The sequence below is a fragment of the Oncorhynchus gorbuscha genome, linkage group LG08, assembly GCF_021184085.1.
Source record: "Oncorhynchus gorbuscha isolate QuinsamMale2020 ecotype Even-year linkage group LG08, OgorEven_v1.0, whole genome shotgun sequence".
Classification (NCBI taxonomy): domain Eukaryota; kingdom Metazoa; phylum Chordata; class Actinopteri; order Salmoniformes; family Salmonidae; genus Oncorhynchus; species Oncorhynchus gorbuscha.
Window position 1 is genome coordinate 48,475,075 of NC_060180.1, and position 20,188 is coordinate 48,495,262.

Genomic DNA, 20,188 nt, shown 5'->3' on the forward strand with positions numbered 1-20,188 from the left:
GGATAATTACAGTAAGTTAGTAAAATGTCCCCTATCGTTTCCGTTTTGTCCGCTCAGCTTTCTTGGGATGTTGTGCATTGTCTCTCCAGTTCACATTTACAGTGTTCAATATTCCAATATTCCATCACATCCTTTTTTGTATGCAAATGGTATATATCCTCTTTGGGCTAGGGGGCAGTATTTTCACGTCCGGATGAAAAGCGTGCCCAAAGTAAACTGCCTGTTATTCAGGCCAGAAGCTAGGATATGCATATAATTGGTAGATTTGGATAGAAAATACTCTAAAACTGTTAAAATAATGTCTGCGAGTATAATCGAACTGATATGGCAGTCGAAACCCAGAGGACAAACCACCCCAATAAATTATAATTTCAGCCTACCACTGTTTCCAAATGCTTTCATGTTTATTATGAGGCAAAGTCCTCCCCGATTGCAGTTCCTAGGGCTTCCACTAGATGTCAGTCTTTAGAAAGAATTTCATGCTGGATTTTGGAAAAATGAGCTAGAAGTTGTAGTTTTTCTAAGTGGTACCTATTTTGGCTGTAGTGTTTCCATGCTCGTGGATGAAAACGCGTTCTTTGTTATTTATCTCCGGTAATGGACATACTATTCTCCGTCTTAAATTTGATCGTTTATTTACGTATTAGGGTACCTGAGGTTTGGTTATAAACGTTGTTTGACTTGTTTGGAGAAGTTTTTTGGTAATGTTTGGAATTAATTTTGTATGCATTTTGAAGGAGGGAAACCGGTGGATTATTGAATGAAGCGCGCCAGCTATCGAACAAAAGGCCCATTTGTGATGTATCTGGGACCTTTTGGAGTGCCAAAAGAAGAAGATCTTCAAAGGTAAGGCACTTATTATATCGCTATTTCTGACTTTCGTGTCGCACCTGCCTGGTTGAAAAATGTTTTTCATGCATTTGTATGCGGGGCGCTGTCCTCAGATAATTGCATGTTGTGCTTTCACCGTAAAGCCTTTTTGAAATCTGACACAGCGGCTGGATTAACAAGAAGTTAAGCTTTATTTTGATGTGTTACACTTGTATTTTCATGAATGTGAAATATTTATATTTCTGTAATTTGAATTTCGCGCTCAGCAATTTCACAGGATGTTGTCGAGGTGTCCCGCTAGCAGCATGTCTAGCCATAACAGGTTTTAACATACACTACCGTTGTAAAAAACTGCAGTGTAACTGCATGTATATAAAACAGCCTGCATTCAGTAAGTATTCAGACTCCTTGACCTTTTCCACATTTTGTTGTTACAGCCTTATTCTAATATTGATTTTTTTTAAATGTATCATCAATCTACACTCAATACCTCATTTTGACAAAGCATATACAGGTTTTTTTTAAACATTTTTGCAAGTGTATTAACCTTTTCACACGTACCAATAAATTGGTGTGGTCATTCTACAGTCCCTGTAGCATACGCTTAGAACATCCAGTTTCGATTGATGCAACAGTCAGCACTTGAGCTAGCCACACTGTTTTTTTCACGGAAACATGTTGCACAAACACAGTCCTTACAAAGTTATGTCCAGCAGAATGTGACCAATTTATTTTTGGATGCAATGTTCAGACATTAACAGAAATAGTGACAGCATAACACAATTATCCAAACTGGAAAATGTAGGCTACATTAGTCCTAGCGCTAACTGAGGAAAGATTGACATAACACAAGCAGTCATATTTAGAGAACTCTCGGCTGACAGAAACCACAAAATTAATTAGCTAATAGCAATTTATATTTATAATTCATCACATCACGGGTGAGCTCAACATTGATCGAAATAATTGAGCAAAACACTTTCTAGAAATCAAAAGTAATCAGACAATGGGTAGTTTGTGTGCACCGCTATGTTTTTTGTTTGTTTTGGCGTCAACCAAAGATAAGAGGAGACAAGATGAGTTTGGTCTGTTTGCAGTATGAATGTTGAAGGGGTGTGTCGTCTACGATCTTTCACTTCCGTTTATTCACTTCCGTAAGTTTACTTGAAGGATAAGTGAGCAATTCCTTCACTTCATTATAACATCTTTGGTCTGACAGACGTTTATGTGACACCCAGAATGCATTGTGTAATGTCAACAAACATGACGCCACACACACACAGCTGGCAAATAGCTTAATCAGTACAACAAAATACAAAAAAGTATTTTACACATCATAGGTGTCCATTACAATCTATGCAATAATCGGAATGCATTATTTGTAACCCGTACTTGAATTTTTAAAAATAAAGCTAAATACATTATGCGCCATACATACATGCACACTATGCTTCAGTAGAAATGACAACAAACAGAAAAAAGGCACTTAATTAGATAGGAGCTCACACGTCCAAAGTTATTATTTGTAAGGAAAACAACAATGCAACAATGCGAGGGCCAGCCGGTTTGTGCAAGACTGTGCAACGGTCTGCATACTTGAAGTGCGAAACAAATTGTGAAGAGCTCTCCTCGAAGTGGAAAGTTTGTCCGGCTCAGTAAAGCCTCAAACATAAATTGTAGTCGACACTGTAATGGGCTACTTCCATGTGAATGAATGAGGTCGAACACGCCTCAATTCAAACTGCTATAGAAAATAATTGGAAATTGACAAGTTGAAACATAGCCTATAGAGTATTAGCAGGTAGCTCGTGTTAACTGTCCTGTTGTGTAACAATCACATTTTGGTGTGTGAGTGCATTGTGACATCACTGCCATAAAGAAACTCACGCTGGTGCGACCGTTAATAGTGCCAACTGTTACATTTGGGGGAGGAGGAATAATGCTCTGTGGAAGTTTTTCATGGTTTGGGCTAGGCTGCTTAGTTCCAGTGAAGGGAAATCTTAATGCTACAGCATAGAATTACATTCCAGATGATTCTGTGCTTCCAACTTTGTGGCAACAGTTTGTGGAAGGCCCTTTACTGTTTCAGCGGGACAACGTCCTGTGCACAGAGCCCTAACCTCAACCTTATCGAACACCTTTGGGATGAATTGAAATGCAGACTCCGAGCCAGGCCGAATCGCCCAACAACACTGTCCGACCTCACTAATGCTGTTGTGGCTGAATGGAAGCAAGTCCCCACAGACATGTTCCAACATCTAGTGCTGGAAGAGTGGAGGATGTTATAGCAGCAAAGGGGGGGACCAACTCCATATTAAAGGCCATGATTTTGGAATGAGATGTTCGACGAGCAGGTGTCCAGATACTTTTGGTCATGTAGTGGAGCTTAAGGTATTTTCAGAAGCAATTTTTACAAATAGATGGCAGGCTTAGGCTAAATGGTTAGTAAAAGCACCACACAATCTGTGTCTGTTATGGGACCAGAGGCTGTCACAGCCTGCTGGGGCAATGGGGGGGGTGGAGTTTATTCTCAAAGATTTGACCACTTTCCAGAATTTAGCTGGATTTCCACCACTCTCTGATACACAAGTAATGCTGACTTGGCTTTTCAAAACAGATTAAGACATGCATTTCCCGTGCCAGTCACGGGAAGAATCAGTCAATCTAGCCTTACTCCAAGTGTAACGGAATTCTTCCGTTGAAGGAGTGGAGGACCAAGATGCAGCGTGGTTGAAATGCATGTTTTTTTTTAAATAAGAAAACTATACATGAATAAACTACAAAACAACAAATGCGTAAACCCGAAACAGTCCCGTGTGGCACAAACACTGACACAGGAGACAATCACCCACAAAACCCAACACCAAACAGGCTACCTAAATATGGTTCCCAATCAGAGACAATGACTAACACCTGCCTCTAATTGAGAACCATATCAGGCCAAACACAGAAACAGACAAACTAGACACACAACATAGAATGCCCACTCAGATCACACCCTGACCAAACAAAACATAGAAACATACAAAGCAAACTATGGTCAGGGTGTGACACCAAGCAAGTTTCTTTCATGAAATCTTTAGATTTGTTCTTTACCCTTAATCTCTTATATGAGACATGTTTATCTACAACAGAGTTAAACAGAGAGGTTAAACATTTAAGGGCCTGACACAAATCAGCGATAGAGGACACATCCTCCCAAGCATACAATCCCAGGTCACACTGGAAATGTTGTTCATTGAACGTTCTAAAATGTATCTTTGTAATAATGCGTGGACATGATTTAGGATAGCTTAGAATCTGTAACGCAGGCAATGGGACAATGGTCTCTGAGCTCTTTAGCAAAGATTCCATTGGCAGTAAACTTATGAGGGGTGTTTGTCAGAATGAAAAACATAGATTTTTCAGGCTGTTTTAAGTTGGGGTGGGTTGATTTTGTTGTCAGTTGAGTTAAATTTAGCTCAGTCGCGGGAGGGCAATAAACGTCCACTAACGTTAGTTGGGCATTATTACCAAGGCCCACATTTGGGACAAGACATTCAATTTGCTTAGGGACAGAGGTGATAATACACACAGTAACATTCAAGTTGTTCTCTATGAATATGGTGACACCCCCACCTCCTGTCAGATCTACAAACATTCCATCCATTTAGACACATTGGAGTCTGGCACAGACTTTTTTTTAAACAGTAATTATTATCAAAATGTCCAAGTTAGTTTAAGAAGCTAGAATTAAAATAAGATCAGTTTTATAATTGTTGTAATGTTATAATATAACATTTTCTAAATGTTATTGAAATATTCTGAGGACCTCCAAGAGAATTTAAAATGCATATTGTGTGAACATCAATTGAATATGATGTTAAAGCTAAAACAAATATCCTATGAACAAATTACTTATTTGGAAATTGTGGAACATTGTGCAACATTGTACAACATTGTGCAACATTGTGGAACATTGCGGGAGTGTTGTGTGCTATGTCTTAAGTATAATATATAAATGTCACAAGAATATTCTTGCAACATCACAGACAACTCACATAACTTAATGACATAATCTGGGAACCTTTAAAGAACATTAAAGGAATGTGCTGTGTAACGTAACTTCAACATTTTATGAATGTCATCACAACTGAGCATATTTGGTGCATTGGGAACCTATCTCTTTTAATGTACCCACACTGTTCTCACAACCTAATTAAATGTTCTGGGAGCTTTGAAATAACATGAAAAAATGTGTTCTAGGAATGTTCTTGTAACATCAGGTGAATGTTTTTTTGCACCCTGAAATTAACATTGTGTAATCATCCGCACAACTGTTCATCTTTTGTGATGTCCTCACAATGTTCCCACCCGACTGTTCCCACAATGTTCCCATGGGGACATCACGACAGAACATTGTGGGGTCAGCACGACTGGACAGTTCTTGTGTTATGAGAACATTTGCCAACAACATAACTAATGTTTACAGAACCCATTTGGACTTTCTAGGAACATTTTAGTGAATGCTAGGTGAACACACCAAGGATATTTCATTTTCCACATGAAAAAAAAACATTTGGTTTTTGAATGTTTTGGTTATATCATCCTAATGTTAGATACAACCCTGACTAGAACTTAATGGGAATCTTAGCTAATGTTCTGGGAATGATCCTGGTTTGCTGAATACCCTCGATGCCAAACTGCGTTTCATTGTACTGTACTACTGACCCCTCTAAAATGTATGTGTCAACCTAAATGACACATTCAGACCACAGACCAACTCACCCTCCCCACTCCTCGCCTCTCACCTCTCGCCCCCTCACCCCTCTCACCTCTCGCCCCCTCAGCCAGACCAGCTCATCCTCCATACTCCCCTCACCCCCCAACCATCACTTGCCTCTCCTCATGCTGTCCCTCTGCTGTTCCTGATAGAGTGCGTGTGTGTGTGTGTGTGTGTGACACTTAGCTCTGATTCATAATAGATCTGGGTAGGGTGTTCTGAATGATGTATTGGCCATCTGGCACAGAGACAGCTCCTCCATGCTGTGTGTGTGTATGTGTGGATTACCTGTACTCGACATCGCCTCATACCTCACACACAGCTACAGTGGACACTCCCAGCTCCTCAACATATATTCAGTCTACCTCTTGACTCCTTTTCGCTACATTTTCAGTCTGTACACAGAATTGGCAATATTATACAGCACTTATTATACAGCACTTATAAAATAGGGGGGGGGTGCTCATTTCCAATCTTGCTGTGCTAATTGAACTGTATAAACAATCGTTTCTAGTCCCATGTGGGTAGTGGTTGGAAAAACACAGGCCCAGCTATTTATTCTGTGACTAATAATGGTTTAATGCCACATGCTTTCCTAATCCCAAATGGAAGCACGCTAAACGTTTTATAAAACATTACGTTTGTGAAGTTAAATGGAAGATAATGCACTTAAGTCTAGCACAGTCGTCTATGGGCGTGGGGTAAGGGGAGACATTTTTTAGATTCAGCAGCACTCCATCAAGGAAAATATATCTACATGTATTTCACGATGTTGTGTATCCCTGGAAATGATCACAATCATGTAAACATTACAGTTTTGAAAAGCTAGCTTGTCTAAAAAATGTGGTCTGTTGACACAACTTTGCCCGGATATGGGGTAAGTTAAGCCGCCTACAAATTTCTGTACTGAATTAAATATTACCACTACCATAACTATCTTTTTCCTCTAAACACAAGACAACACAATCAAACAAACACAAACACATTCAACACAATATTTTAATAATTTTAAGGATCTTTTAACAGAGGCTTAACATCTAAAAAAATACTTTGTACTTTTAACATAGGCCAGACCCTGTTGTTACCTCATATCCCAGCGATAATGCCTTGCATTATGCCTGGGAAGGAAACATTTCAATTTGCTCTAATTGCCATTGGCTCCATCATTGGCTCAACATACCCCATGGCCATTGGCTCCATCATTGGCTCAACATATCCCATGGCCATTGGCTCCATCATTGGCTCAACATACCCCATTGCCATTGGCTCCATCATTGGCTCAACATACCCCATGGCCATTGGCTCCATCATTGGCTCAACATACCCCACGGCCATTGGCTCAACATACCCCATGGCCATTGGCTCAACATTCCCCATGGCCATTGGCTCAACATACCCCATGGCCTTTGGCTCAACATACCCCATGGCCTTTGGCTCAACATACCCCATGGCCATTGGCTCAACATACCCCATGGCCATTGGCTCAACATACCCCATGGCCATTGGCTCAACATACCCCATGGCCATTGGCTCAACATACCCCATGGCCATTGGCTCAACATACCCCATGGCCATTGGCTCAACATACCCCATGGCCATTGGCTCAACATACCCCATGGCCATTGGCTCAACATACCCCATGGCCATTGGCTCAACATACCCCTAGGCAAACATTTTGACTGTATTAGCCCACATAAAGGTGAAATACAGGTATAAGGATGCACTTTCATACTACCGGTTTAGGTTTAGGACCTCATATTGAAGCTTATAGTCCCCAACTAATGTACAGAACAATTGTAAAATGATCTACGTTGGTTTAGATAGAAGCGTCATGAAACCTCTAACACAATAAATTGATTTGACTTGGTGAAAATCTGTTTTTTGGATCCTAACTTGCTTACCACTTTTTCCATGTGGTTTCTTCCTTCACAGACTCCTTCACAGGTGAAATTATTCATTTTGTGTATGGTTTCCTAGAAACAAGGCTGGTTCAACTTACCCCTTTGGTGTAACTTACCCCACATCTCCCCTACAAACAGGACTCCTCTGTTTATTTTGTTGTTAGCTGTAAGCAGAGTTGTCTTATAATGGCAGCAATGTGATGTTCAGAATAGAGTTATTCTCTCTTTCTTTTTCTCTATTTTTCCCTCCCAGTGTTCAGTGCTGGTTCACAGTGTAGGTGTAGGTGTGTGGGAGAGGCCGGCAGGCCGCATTCTGTTCATGTAATGAATTCAATCACTTAAAAGTCTGTTTTAGTACAATACAGTGATACACTATGAGGTGACCGTGAAAGTGGAGCAACCACTCAGTGTAGCGTGAATGAACGATGACAAACAAACACGTAAACAACGTAAATGAATTCCAGAAATCTGCCGATGCTACTCCTATCAATCCCTTACATTAACAACTACTGAAAATACTAATTTCTATTAGCTAGTGTATTTCTCCAATGCAGGAACTGGTTGATTTAGACTGTGTAGCCTGAGTGCCAGTCTGTTTGTGCTATCATATCAACTGTCACTCAATGTCATGTTTGGCTTAACAGTGACAGCAGTGCTGTTGGCAAAAGCCCAAACAGATCTGGGACGAGGCTATTGGTCGTGTGGTTCTGAGAGCAAACCAAACCATTCTCAAAACCAGTCTCCCCCCCACCAGATCAGCCTTGAAAAAGCAATAGTGCTGCAGCTTTTGTTAAACGTGTTTGCTGGCTGTAGACTCCTACACCTCTCCACCACAGGAGGTTGGTGGCACCTTAATTGGGGAGGATGGGCTCGTGGTATTGGGTGAAGCGGAATAGGTGGACTGGTATCAAATACAGAAAACATATGGTTTCGTGCTCTCTCTCTCTCGCTGTCTCTCTCTCTCGCGTGCGCTCTCTCTCTCGCTCTCTCACGCTCTCTCCCCAGTCTCAGGACAACCCCCCTCTCTTTCATTCTTTCCACGCTCTCTCTCTTACCCTCTTTCTCTCCTTCAATCTCTCACTCTTTCTTTTCTTCAATCTCTCTCCCTCTTTATCTCTCGCTCTCTGTCCCTCTCTCTCTCCGCTTTCAGTGAATATTGCGTGGGCCCACACTTGATTTTCTGCCATGTGCTTTCTGCACCCCTTCACACACACACACACACACACACACACACACACACACACACACACACACACACACACACACACACACACACACACACACACACACACACACACACACACACACACACACACACACACACACACACACACACACACACACACACACACACACACACACACACACACACACACACACACACACACACACACACACACACACACACACGCACACACACACACACACACGCACACACACACACACACACCCTCGCCCACAATCCACAGCACTGACGTGTGTGAGTGAGTGGATCTATTAATCTACAGTGCCTTCAGAAAGTATTCCCACCCTTTGACTTTTTTCACATTTTGTTGCGTTCAAAGTGTGATTAAAAGGAATTTAATAGTAATTTTTTTGTCAATGATCTACACAAAATACTTTGTACTGTAAAAGTGGAAAGAAATTCTAACATTTGGAAAAAAATAAAAAAGTATGTACAACAAAACACTAATATGCACTGAGTATACAAAACACACACTCTTTCCATGACATAGAAAGAGCGGGTGAAAGCTATGATCCCTTATTGATGTCAACTGTTATTTCCATTTCAATCAGTGTTGATGAATTGGAGGAGCCAGGTTAAAGAAGGATTTTTAAGCCTTGAGACATGGATTGTCTATGTGTGCCATTCAGAGGGTGAATGGGCAAGACCACATTTGTTAAGGGATATGGTAGTAGGTGCCTGGTGCACCTGTTTGTGTCAAGAACTGCAAAGCTGCTGGGTTTTTCATGCTCAACAGTTTCCAGTGTGTATCATGAATGGTCCACCACCCAAAGGACATCCAGCCAATTTAACACAACTGTGGGAAACATTGGAGTAAACATGGCCTAGCATCCCTGTGGAATGCTTTCAGCACCTTGTAGAATCCATTGCCCTGATGAATTGAGGCTGTTTTGAGGGTAAAAGGGGGTGCAACTCAATATTATTAAGGTGTTCCTAATGTTTGGTATACTCAGTGTATAAATCATTGATTACACCACTGATTATTATTTATTAACATCTGACCACATTATATTCAGGGAGACATTATCAGTAGGTAAGAACACAGACATCATTCAGTGTGGCTCTCTCTGGAGGGAGAGAGTACAAACCAAATCTCACATCCCTCAACAACCGACGCACGTATTGACAGCCTTCCACCCACACACACAAACACTGAAACACCATTTACAGCAACCAACAGGAGGCAAAGAAAGGCAAATTCACAGTCTCTATGTACTGTATTCACTGTATATCTTGTACTGTACGCTGCATTCAAAAGTTCTGGTTCACTCTAAAGTCCATGGAGAATAAGAACACCTCCTCCCAGCTGCCCACTGCACTGAGGATAGGAAACTCTGTCACCACCAATAAAACCACTATAATTGAGAATTTCAATAAGCATTTTTCTATGGCTGGCCATGCTTTCCACCTGGCTACCCCTACCCTGGTCAACTGCACTGTACCCCCCACAGCAAATCGCCCAAGCCTTCCCCATTTCTCCTTCTCCCAAATCCAGTCAGCTGATGTTCTGAAAGAGCTGCAAAATCTGGACCCCTACAAATCAGCCGGGCTAGACAATCTGGACCCTTTCTTTCTAAAATCATCTGCAGAAATTGTTGCAACCCCTATGACTAGCCTGTTCAACCTCTCTTTCATGTCGTCTAAGATTCCCAAAGATTAGAAAGCAGCTGCGGTCATCTCCCTCTTCAAAGGGGGGTACAATCTTGACCCAAACTACTACAGACCTATATCTATCCTACCCTGCCTTTCTAAGGTCTTCGAAAGCCAAGTCAACAAACAGATTACCGACCATTTCGAATCCCACCACACCTTCTCCGCTATGCAATCTGGTTTCAGAGCTGGTCATGGGTGCACCTCAGCCGCGCTGTCACGGCCGTTGCTGGAAGAAGACCAAGGTGCAGCGTGGTGAGCGTACATTTTCTTCTTTATTTTGGAATAACGCCAACAAAACAACAAATGAAAAAACAACCGTGAAGCTTACAGGGCATTAGTGCCACAAACAAAGTTAACTACCCACAAAGAAAGGAGGGAAAAAGGGCTACCTAAATATGGTTCCCAATCAAAGACAACAAGAGACAGCTGTCCCTGATTGAGAACCATACCCGGCCAAAACTTAGAAACACAAAATCATAGAAAACAAAACATAGAATGCCCACCCCAAATCACACCCTGACCAAACCAAATAGAGACATAAAAAGGCTCTCTAAGGTCAGGGCGTGACACACGCTCAAGGTCCTAAACGATATCTTAACTGCCATCGATAAGAAACAATACTGTACAGCCGTATTCATTGACCTGGCCAAGGCTTTCGACTCTGTCAATCACCAAAACCTCATCGGCAGACTCGATAGCCTTGGTTTCTCAAATGATTGCCTCGCCTGGTTCACCAACTACTTTTCAGATAGAGTTCAGTGTTTCAAATTGGAGGGCCTGTTTTTGGGGCGTCTGGCAGTCTCTATGGGGGTGCCACAGGGTTCAATTCTTGTGCCGACTCTATTCTCTGTATACATCAATGATGTTGCTCTTGCTGCTGGTGAGTCTCTGATCCACCTCTACGCAGACGACACCATTCTGTATACTTCTGTCCCTTCTTTGGACACTGTGTTAACAACCCTCCAGACGAGCTTCAATGCCATACAACTCTCCTTCCATGGCCTCCAACTGCTCTTAAATACAAGTAAAAACTAAATGCATGCTTTTCAACCGAACGTTGCCCGCACCTGCCCGCCGTCCACCATCACTATTCTGGACGGTTCTGACTTAGAATATGTGGACAACTACAAGTACCTAGGTGTGTGGTTAGACTGTAAACCACACACCTAGGTACTTCTAGGTACTTGTCATTTACAAAATAGCCTCCAATACCCTACTCAATAAATTGGATGCAGTCTATCACAGTGCCATCTGTTTTGTCACCAAAGCCCCATATACTACCCACCACTGCGACCTGTACGTTCTCGTTGGCTGGCCCTTGCTTCATACTAGTCGCTAAAACCACTGGCTCCAGGTCCTCTACAAGACCCTGCTAGGTAAAGTCCCCTCTTATCTCAGCTCGCTGGTCACCATAGCAGCACCCACCTGAAGCACGCGCTCCAGCAGGTATATCTCTCTGGTCACCCCCCCAAAACCAATTCTTCCTTTGGTCACCCTTCCTTCCAGTTCTCTGCTGCCAAAGACTGGAAATAACTACAATAATCTCTGAAACTGGAAACACAGCTCACAGATTACTGCACCTGTACATAGCCCATCTATAATTTAGCCCAAACAACTACCTCTTCCCCTACTGTATTTATTTATTTTTCTCCTTTGCACCCCATTATTTTTATTTCTACTTTGCACATTCTTCCACTACAAATCTACCATTCCAGTGTTTTACTTGCTATATTGTATTTACTTTGCCACCATGACCATTTTTTTGCCTTTACCTCCCTTATCTCACCTCATTTGCTCACATCGTATATAGACTTATTGTTCTACTGTATTATTGACTATATGTTTGTTTTACTCCATGTGTAACTCTGTGTTGTTGTTTGTGTCAAACTGCTTTGCTTCATCTTAGCCAGGTCACAATTGTAAATGAGAACTTGTTCTCAACTTGCCTACCTGGTTAAATAAAGGTGAAATAAAAAATAAAAAATTCCTGACCAGTAGCGGTGCGTGGATAACATCACTGGGAAGCCAAGCCAAATCAGTAAAAAAGCCATATTACAACCTATGTTGTGATAATTGCATTGTTTGCTCTATAACCCATTTGTTCATACACCACCATGATATACAATAAGGCCGTGACAACAAAAAGACGACAGTCACACAGTGTCTGAATAAATTCAACTACACATACTATCAGGAATCAAGGTAAGAACCAGATGCAGACTGTCGAAGTAACACTGTTTATTACAGCAAACAGGGGCAGACAAAGACAGGTCAAGGCAGGCAGGGGTCGAATTTCCAGGGTAAGACTGAGGTACATGACGGCAGGCGGATTCAGGGTCAGGCAGAGTTCAGTAATCCAAGGTACAGGACGGCAGGCAGGCTCAGGCAGAGAGGTTAGGCGGGTGGATACAGGGTCAGGACAGGCAAAGGTCAAAACCGGGAGGACTAGCAAAGCGAGGCTGGGAAACGAAAGGAGCTGACAGGAAAAACGCTGGCAAGTTTGAATGAACAAGACAAACTGTCAACAAACAGACAGAGAACACAGGTACAAATACACAAGGGATATTAGGGAAGATGGGCGACACCTGTAGGGGTGTGGAGACAAGCACAAGGTCATGGGAAACAGATCAGAGCATGACAGGATCCCCCCCTCTAGGGACTCCACCTGGCGTTCCACCTGGGTGGATACCTGGTTGACTGGGGTGCCGGCTGCGAAAGTCGGTGATGAGGGCTGGGTCCAAGAATTTTTAGCGAGAACCCTGCACCTCTCCTCCAGGCCATAACCATAACCTTCCCAGTCAACCAGGTACAAACCTCTGGAGGCGTCTCACCATGAACGCTGGCTGGCCCTTGATGACACGGGGGGAGGGATGGGCCTAGAAACAGAAGACAAGGGGCAGTCAGACATGGTTTTGACTCTAGAAACAGAAAAGGTAGGAAGAATACGGAGGGTACAGGGCAACAGAGGATGAACAGCAGAAGGGCAAATGATCTGTATTCCGGGGGTGTAGCCGTGGCCCTATAACGATGTGCCAGTGCCTCAGACTTGACCTTCTCGGATACTGGTCGGTGCTACAGAAGGGAAGTGGCAGGTCTCGGCTTCCGGGGGTGTAGCCGCGGCCCTATAGCGATGTGCCAGTGCCTCAGACTTGACCTTCTCGGATACTGGTCGGTGCTGCTACAGAAGGGAAGTGGCCCAGGCCATACTGAACCCCTCCCGGAGGTCCTGGTAACCTGCGGAGCTGACAGAGTGGTCCAGTGCAATTTTCAAGCCCCCAGGAAGACGTCCCGGGGCAGGCAGAGCTGATTTCAGGCAATGAGTGTGGTAAGACGGGCTCCAGCCCGCGATGGCACCAGTAGCCCAGTCAATGGATGGAGGGATTGTGTCGCTGGAGCCAAGAGAATCCCATTACCACAGGGGCCTGCGGAGACTCAACCAGCAGGAATTGGATAGCCTCACTGTGGTTCCCTGACACAGGGAGAGAGGTCAGGCAGGCGGGTACAGGGTCAGGACAGGCAAAGGTCAAAACCCGGAGGACTAGCAAAGAGAGGCTGGGAAACAAGTGGACCTGACAGGAAAAATGCTGGTAAGCTTAAATGAACAAGACAAACTGGCAACAAACAGACAGAGAAGACAGGTATAAATACACAGGGGATAATAGGGAAGATGGGTGACACCTGGAGGGGGGTGGCGACAAGCACAAAGACAGGGGAAACAGATCAGGGCTTGACACATACATTTGTTTCATCCCAAAACCATACATTAACATATGTCCTGTGTCCACAAAGCAAATAGTGCATACCAACAGTTATATCACCTGCAGCATGGTCAAGCAAGTTAATATTTACAGTTTACTAAACAACTACTGATTTAGAACCACAGAGTTACCACAAGTCAGCGCTAAGACAACAGGAGCACTGCCTCTGCTATTCTGGCACCATTTCAACTTAAACATTGAAACATCATCAGATCAACAAGATTATATATGCTTAGTTTAATACACTCAAAACAAACTTAAAGACACCAAAAATGATTTAGTCCAATCAATGTTGCTAAATATCATGTGGCTGTCCATGGTGCTGATTCGTCTGTGTTGGTTTGTTTGTGTTGGTTTGTTTGTGTGTGTGTGTGTGTGTGTGTGTGTGTGTGTGTGTGTGTGTGTGTGTGTGTGTGTGTGTGTGTGTGTGTGTGTGTGTGTGTGTGTGTGTGTGTGTGTGTGTGTGTGTGTGTGTGTGTGTGTGTGTGTGTGTGTGTGTGTGTGTGTAAGTAAGTAAGTAAATAAGTAATACAAAAACTGTTGACTGACCCTACTTGTAGACTAGTTGAACGCCAATGCCATCCTCCTCTCTTTCATGTTGGCAAAACGGTCTATGGCTCTGTCATACATGCTTTTAGTTTTTGTTGTGATAGGCTACTTAGCTAAAATACTTGCTAGCCTCAATTCCTCACATGGGCAACAATGAACCATCTAAGTTAACTAGCTAGTTAATGTGAGCCTACTAGGCAACATCTGGGCTACATATTCAACTTCAATCGTCTCAGGCCAGTGGCACAACATATTAATTTATGGTTAGATCAGAATCTCCATCATAATCATTGGCCTGTACAGAGAATTAAGTAAAAAACAGAAGTTCAAATCCCCATCTCCATCCATGGCTTAGGAAAGGGACAATTTAGCAAGCTAGCTACTGCAGAACATCAACACCAGCAGACCAGAAACAGACACGCTTTTCTGACAATGATGTTTTGCAAAGGAAGTGATTTGATTGGTCTGAAGCCTAATCCAAACTGGCCTCCCTTGGAAGGTGCTTTGCTGCACCAGGACAACCCACAGTTGAGCTCAGCTCAATGTTGATTGGCTAATTATTTTACAATGTTTTTATTCAAGGGTGGCCAAATGCTTGCAGGCATCAATCAATCAAATGCTACGGCGGCAAACATGTCAAGACGAATTACTAAAAGATGAAAAGCTGAAAATGAAAAGCTGAAATGTCTTGAGTCAATAAGTATACAATCCCTAAATAACTTCAGCAGTTATTAACATTTGCTTAACAAGTCACATTAGTTGCATGGACTTATCTGTTAGGACCCCTTGCTTGAGCAGTGAAATTCAAACCAATATTCAACCACAAAGACCAGGGAGGTTTTCCAATGCCTCGCAAAGAAGGGCACCTATTGGTAGATCGGTAAAAATAAGAATAGTAGGCATTGAATATCCTTTTGAGCCTGGTGAAGTTATTAATTACACTTCGGATGGTGTATCAATACACCCAGTTACTACAAAGATACAGGTGTCCTTCCTAACTCCTAACTGACTTCCTAACTGTTGCCAGAGAGGAAGGAAACCGCTCAGGGATTTCACCATGAGGCCAATGGTGACATTAAAACAGTTACAAAGTTTAATGGCTATGATAGGACAAAACTGAGGATGGATCAACAACACTGTAGGTACTCCACAATACAAACCTAAATGACAGAGTGAAAAGAAGGAAGCTTGTACAGAATAAACATTTTCCAAAACGTGCATCCTGTTTGCAATAAGGCACTAAAGTAAAACTGCAAAAAATGTGTGTCCTGAATAGAAAGCGTTATGCTTGGGCCAAATCCAACACAACACATCACTGAGTACCACTCTTCATATTTTCAAGCATGGTGGTGGCTGCATCATGTTATAGGTATGCTTGTCATCAGCAAATATTGAGGAGTTTTTTTAGGATGAAAAGAAAGAGAATAGAGCCAAGCACAGGCAACATCTTAGAGAAAAACCTGGTTCAATCTGCTTTCCAACAGACACTGGGAGACAAATTCATCTTTCAGCAGGACAATAACCTAAAACATAAGGCTAAATATACACTGGAGTTGCTTACCAAGATGACATTGAATGTTCCTGAGGAGCCTAGTTACAGTTTTGACTGAAATCAGCTTGACATTTTATGGCAAGACTTGAAAATGGCTGTCTAGCAACTTGACAGAGCTTGAATTGAATTTTTATAAGAATAATGTGCAAATATTGTACAATCCAGGTGTGCAAAGCCGGTTTGAGTCAAGAACTGCAACATTGCTGGGGTTTTCACGCACAACATTCTTGTTTGTATCAAGAATGGTCCACCACCCAAAGGACATCCAGCCAACTGCCACGACTGTGGGAAGCATTGGAGTCGACATGGGCCAGCATCCCTGTGGAACGCTTTCGAAACCTTGTAGAGTCCATTCCCCAACGAAGTGAGGCTGTTCTGAGGGCAAAAGGGGGTACAACTCAATATTAGGAAGGTGTTGATAATGTTTGGTATATTCCGTGTAAATTATAATTCAATGTACACCACTTCCGCCCCAAAACCCCTTATAAACCACACTGCTTATTAACCGTTGATCCCACTGGAAAACATGTATTCAATCTTTTACTCTGATTCTGATCATTTATTTCTATCTGCAGAATACTGGCAACAGCAGGGGCCCACATGAACATACCAGTGGATCTGCGGACCCTGAGGGCGGTGAGAGTCCTGAGGCCTCTTAAATTGGTCTCTGGGATCCCCAGTGAGTACAGTCAATATCTACCAGCATATCAATATAATTTACAGTGTCATAATGCCTCAATATGTACCTTACTATAATGTCTAATTCTCAGAGACAATCAGACATGAACTCTTCACATGTGTGTGTGTGTGTTTTTTAAATTGATTTCATCATCAGGCTTGCAGATCGTGCTGAAGTCCATCATGAAAGCCATGGTGCCCCTGCTCCAGATCGGTCTGCTCTTGTTCTTTGCCATTCTTATGTTCGCCATCATCGGCCTGGAGTTCTATAGCGGGAAGCTCCACCACACCTGTCTACCTACTGCTGACATCCTGGGTAGATACATACTCCAGTCTCCCTCACACACTCTGTATTTTATACACTCCCTCATACTCTCTCTCTATCCAAAACCTCTTTTCTACTGTACCTCTATCCATTAAAGAGGTTCCCTTCCCCCTCTGTGTTGCATTTTCACAGGGTCCTCATCTCTATTATCTTGTATTTGACAATCTCTCGCTCTTTCTGTCTCTCGCGCTCACCCCCCTGCAGTGTTATTAAGAACATCTTCATACTGCTACTCTTTTACCTGACAGCTTCATGAGGACCCGACTGTCCCATCTAAACAGTGGTGGAAAAAATACCCAATTGTCATAGTTGAGTTAAAGTAAATATACCTTATTAGAAAATGACACAAGTAAAAATGAAAGTCACCCAGTAAAATACTACTTGAGTAAAAGTGTAAAATTATTTGGTTTTAAACATACTTAAGTATCAAAAGTAATGATTTAAATAATTTCACAATCCTTATATTAAGCAAACCAGACTACAAAATAACAAAAAATATATACTGTATATATATACTTAGGGATAGCCAGGGGCATACTCCAACACGTCGACAATAATTTTCAAACAAAGTGTTTATTGAGTCTGCCATTTCAGAGGCAGTTAATCAAGTCAAATCAAACTTGATTTGCCACATGTGCCGAATACAACAAGTGTAGACTTTACCGTGAAATGCTTACTTACAAGCCCTTAACCAACAGTGCAGTTCAAGAAGAATAAAATATTTACAAAGTAGGCTAAAATAAAAAGTAACACAATAAGAATAACAATAACAAGGCTATATAAAGGGGGCACAGTTACCGAGTCAGTGTGTAGGGGTACAGGCTAGTTGAGGTAATCTGTACATGTAGGTGGGGGCTCGGTGACTATGCAAAGGTAACAAACAGCGAGTAGTAGTAGTTGCAGCAGTGTACAAGAGGGGGGGTGTCAATGTAAATTGTCCGGTGGTGATTTTTATGAATTTTTCAGCAATCTAATGGCTTGGGGGTAGAAGCTGTTGAGGAGTCTTTTGGTCCTAGACGTGGCGCTCCGGTACCACTTTCCGTGCGGTTGCAGAGAAAACAGTCTATAACTTCGGTGACTGGAGTCTCTGACAATTTTATGGGCTTTCCTCTGACACCGCCTATTATATAGGACCTGGAGGGCAGGAAGCTTGGCCCCAGTGATGTACTGGGCCATTTGCACTACCCTCTGTAGAGCCTTACGCTCAGATGCCGTGCAGTTACCCTACCAGGTGGTGATGCAACCGGTCAGGATGCTCTCGATGGTGCAGCTGTAGAACCTTTTGAGGATCTGGGGGCCCATGCCAAATCTTTTCAGTCTCCTGAGGGGGAAAAGGTTTTGTCGTGCCCTCTTCACAACTGTCTTGGTATGTTTGGACCATGATAGTTCGTTGGTGATGTGGACACCAAGGAACTTGAAACTCTCGACCCGCTCCACTACAGCCCCATCAATGTTAATAGGGTCTGTTCAGCCCTCTTTTTCCTGTACACAACCCTGAGGGGCCCGAGTGTTAAGGATTAGTGTGGCAGATGTGTTGTTGCCTACTCTTACCACCTGGGGGCAGCCCGTCAGGAAGTCCAGGATTCAGTTGCAGATGGAGGTGTTTAGTCCTAGGGTCCTTAGCTTAGTGATGAGCTTCATGGGCACTATGGTGTTGAACGCTGAGCTGTAGTTGATGAACAGCATTCTCACATAGATGTTCCTTTTGTCCAGGTGAGAAAGGGCGGTGTGGAGTGCGATTGAGATTGCGTGATCTATGGATCTGTTGGTGCTGTATGCGAATTGGAATGGGTCTAAGGTGTCCGGGGGAATGCTGTTGATGTGATCCAGGACCAGCCTTTCAAAGCACTTCATGACAACCGATGTGAGTGCCAGGGGGCAGTAATCATTTAGGCAGGTTACCTTCGCTTCCTTGGGCACAGGGACTATGGTGGTCTGCTTGAAACATGTAGGTATTACAGACTCGGTCAGGGAGAGGTTGAAAATGTCAGTGAAGACACTTGACAGCATGCTATGAATACATGTCCTGGTAATCCGTCTGGCCCAGCGGCTTTGTGAATGTTGACCTGTTTAAAGGTTTTGTTCACATCGGCTACCGAGAGCGTTATCACACAGTCATCCAGAACAGCTGGTGCTGTCGTGCATGCTTCAGTGTTGCTTGCCTCGAAGCGAGCATAAAAGGCATTTAGCTCGTCTGGTAGGCTCGCGTCACAGCGAAGCTCGTGTCTGGGTTTCCCTTTGTAGTCCGTAATAGTTTCCAAGCCCTGCCATATCCGACGAGCGTCAGAGCCAGTGTAGTAGGATTCAATCTTAATCCTGTACGCTTTGCTTATTTGATGATTCGTCTGAGGGCAGAGCAGGATTTACTATAAGCATCCGGATTACTCTCCCGCGCCTTGAAAGCGGCAGCTCTAGCCTTTAACTCGATGCAGATTTTGCCTGTAATCCATGGTTTCTGGTTGGGTTAAAGTCACTTTGGGGATGACGTCATTGATGCACTTATTGATGAAGCCGATGACTGAGGTGATGTATTCCTCAATGCCATTGGATGAAACCCAGAACATAATTTTTTTTGTGAGAATGTAAAGCGTCAGGCATGTTCTTCGACGCCGTCTTTTCAAAAAGGATGACCAGGGATGTTCTCGTGATAAGTGCATGAATTGGATAATTTTCCTGTCCTGTTAAGCATTCAAAATAGAACAAGTACTTTGTGGTGTCAGAGAAAATGTATGGAGTAAAAAGTTAATTATTTTCTTTAGGAAAAACTATAAATAGTCAAAACTATAAATAGTAAAGTAAAGTACTGATACACCAATGCATCTGGCCCTACTCGACAAAAAAATAATATATATTTTGTTTTTATTTACACAGTCATGTTTCAAACTGCTTGTTCTAACTAGTGTACTGTACTTACAGGCTTTTAATGTGCACAC

General features: G+C 42.8%; 1 protein-coding gene across 1 annotated transcript in view; it reads left to right on the plus strand.

Moving 5' to 3' along the window:
* The window catches only part of LOC124040660 (voltage-dependent R-type calcium channel subunit alpha-1E-like), a 103,741-nt gene that overhangs the window by 36,968 nt on the left and 46,585 nt on the right, over positions 1-20,188 (plus strand). The window contains exons 6-7 of the mRNA XM_046357740.1: positions 16,828-16,931; positions 17,088-17,246. Of these exons, the coding sequence (XP_046213696.1) occupies positions 16,828-16,931; positions 17,088-17,246 (263 nt within the window). The remainder of the gene's footprint in view (positions 1-16,827; positions 16,932-17,087; positions 17,247-20,188) is intronic.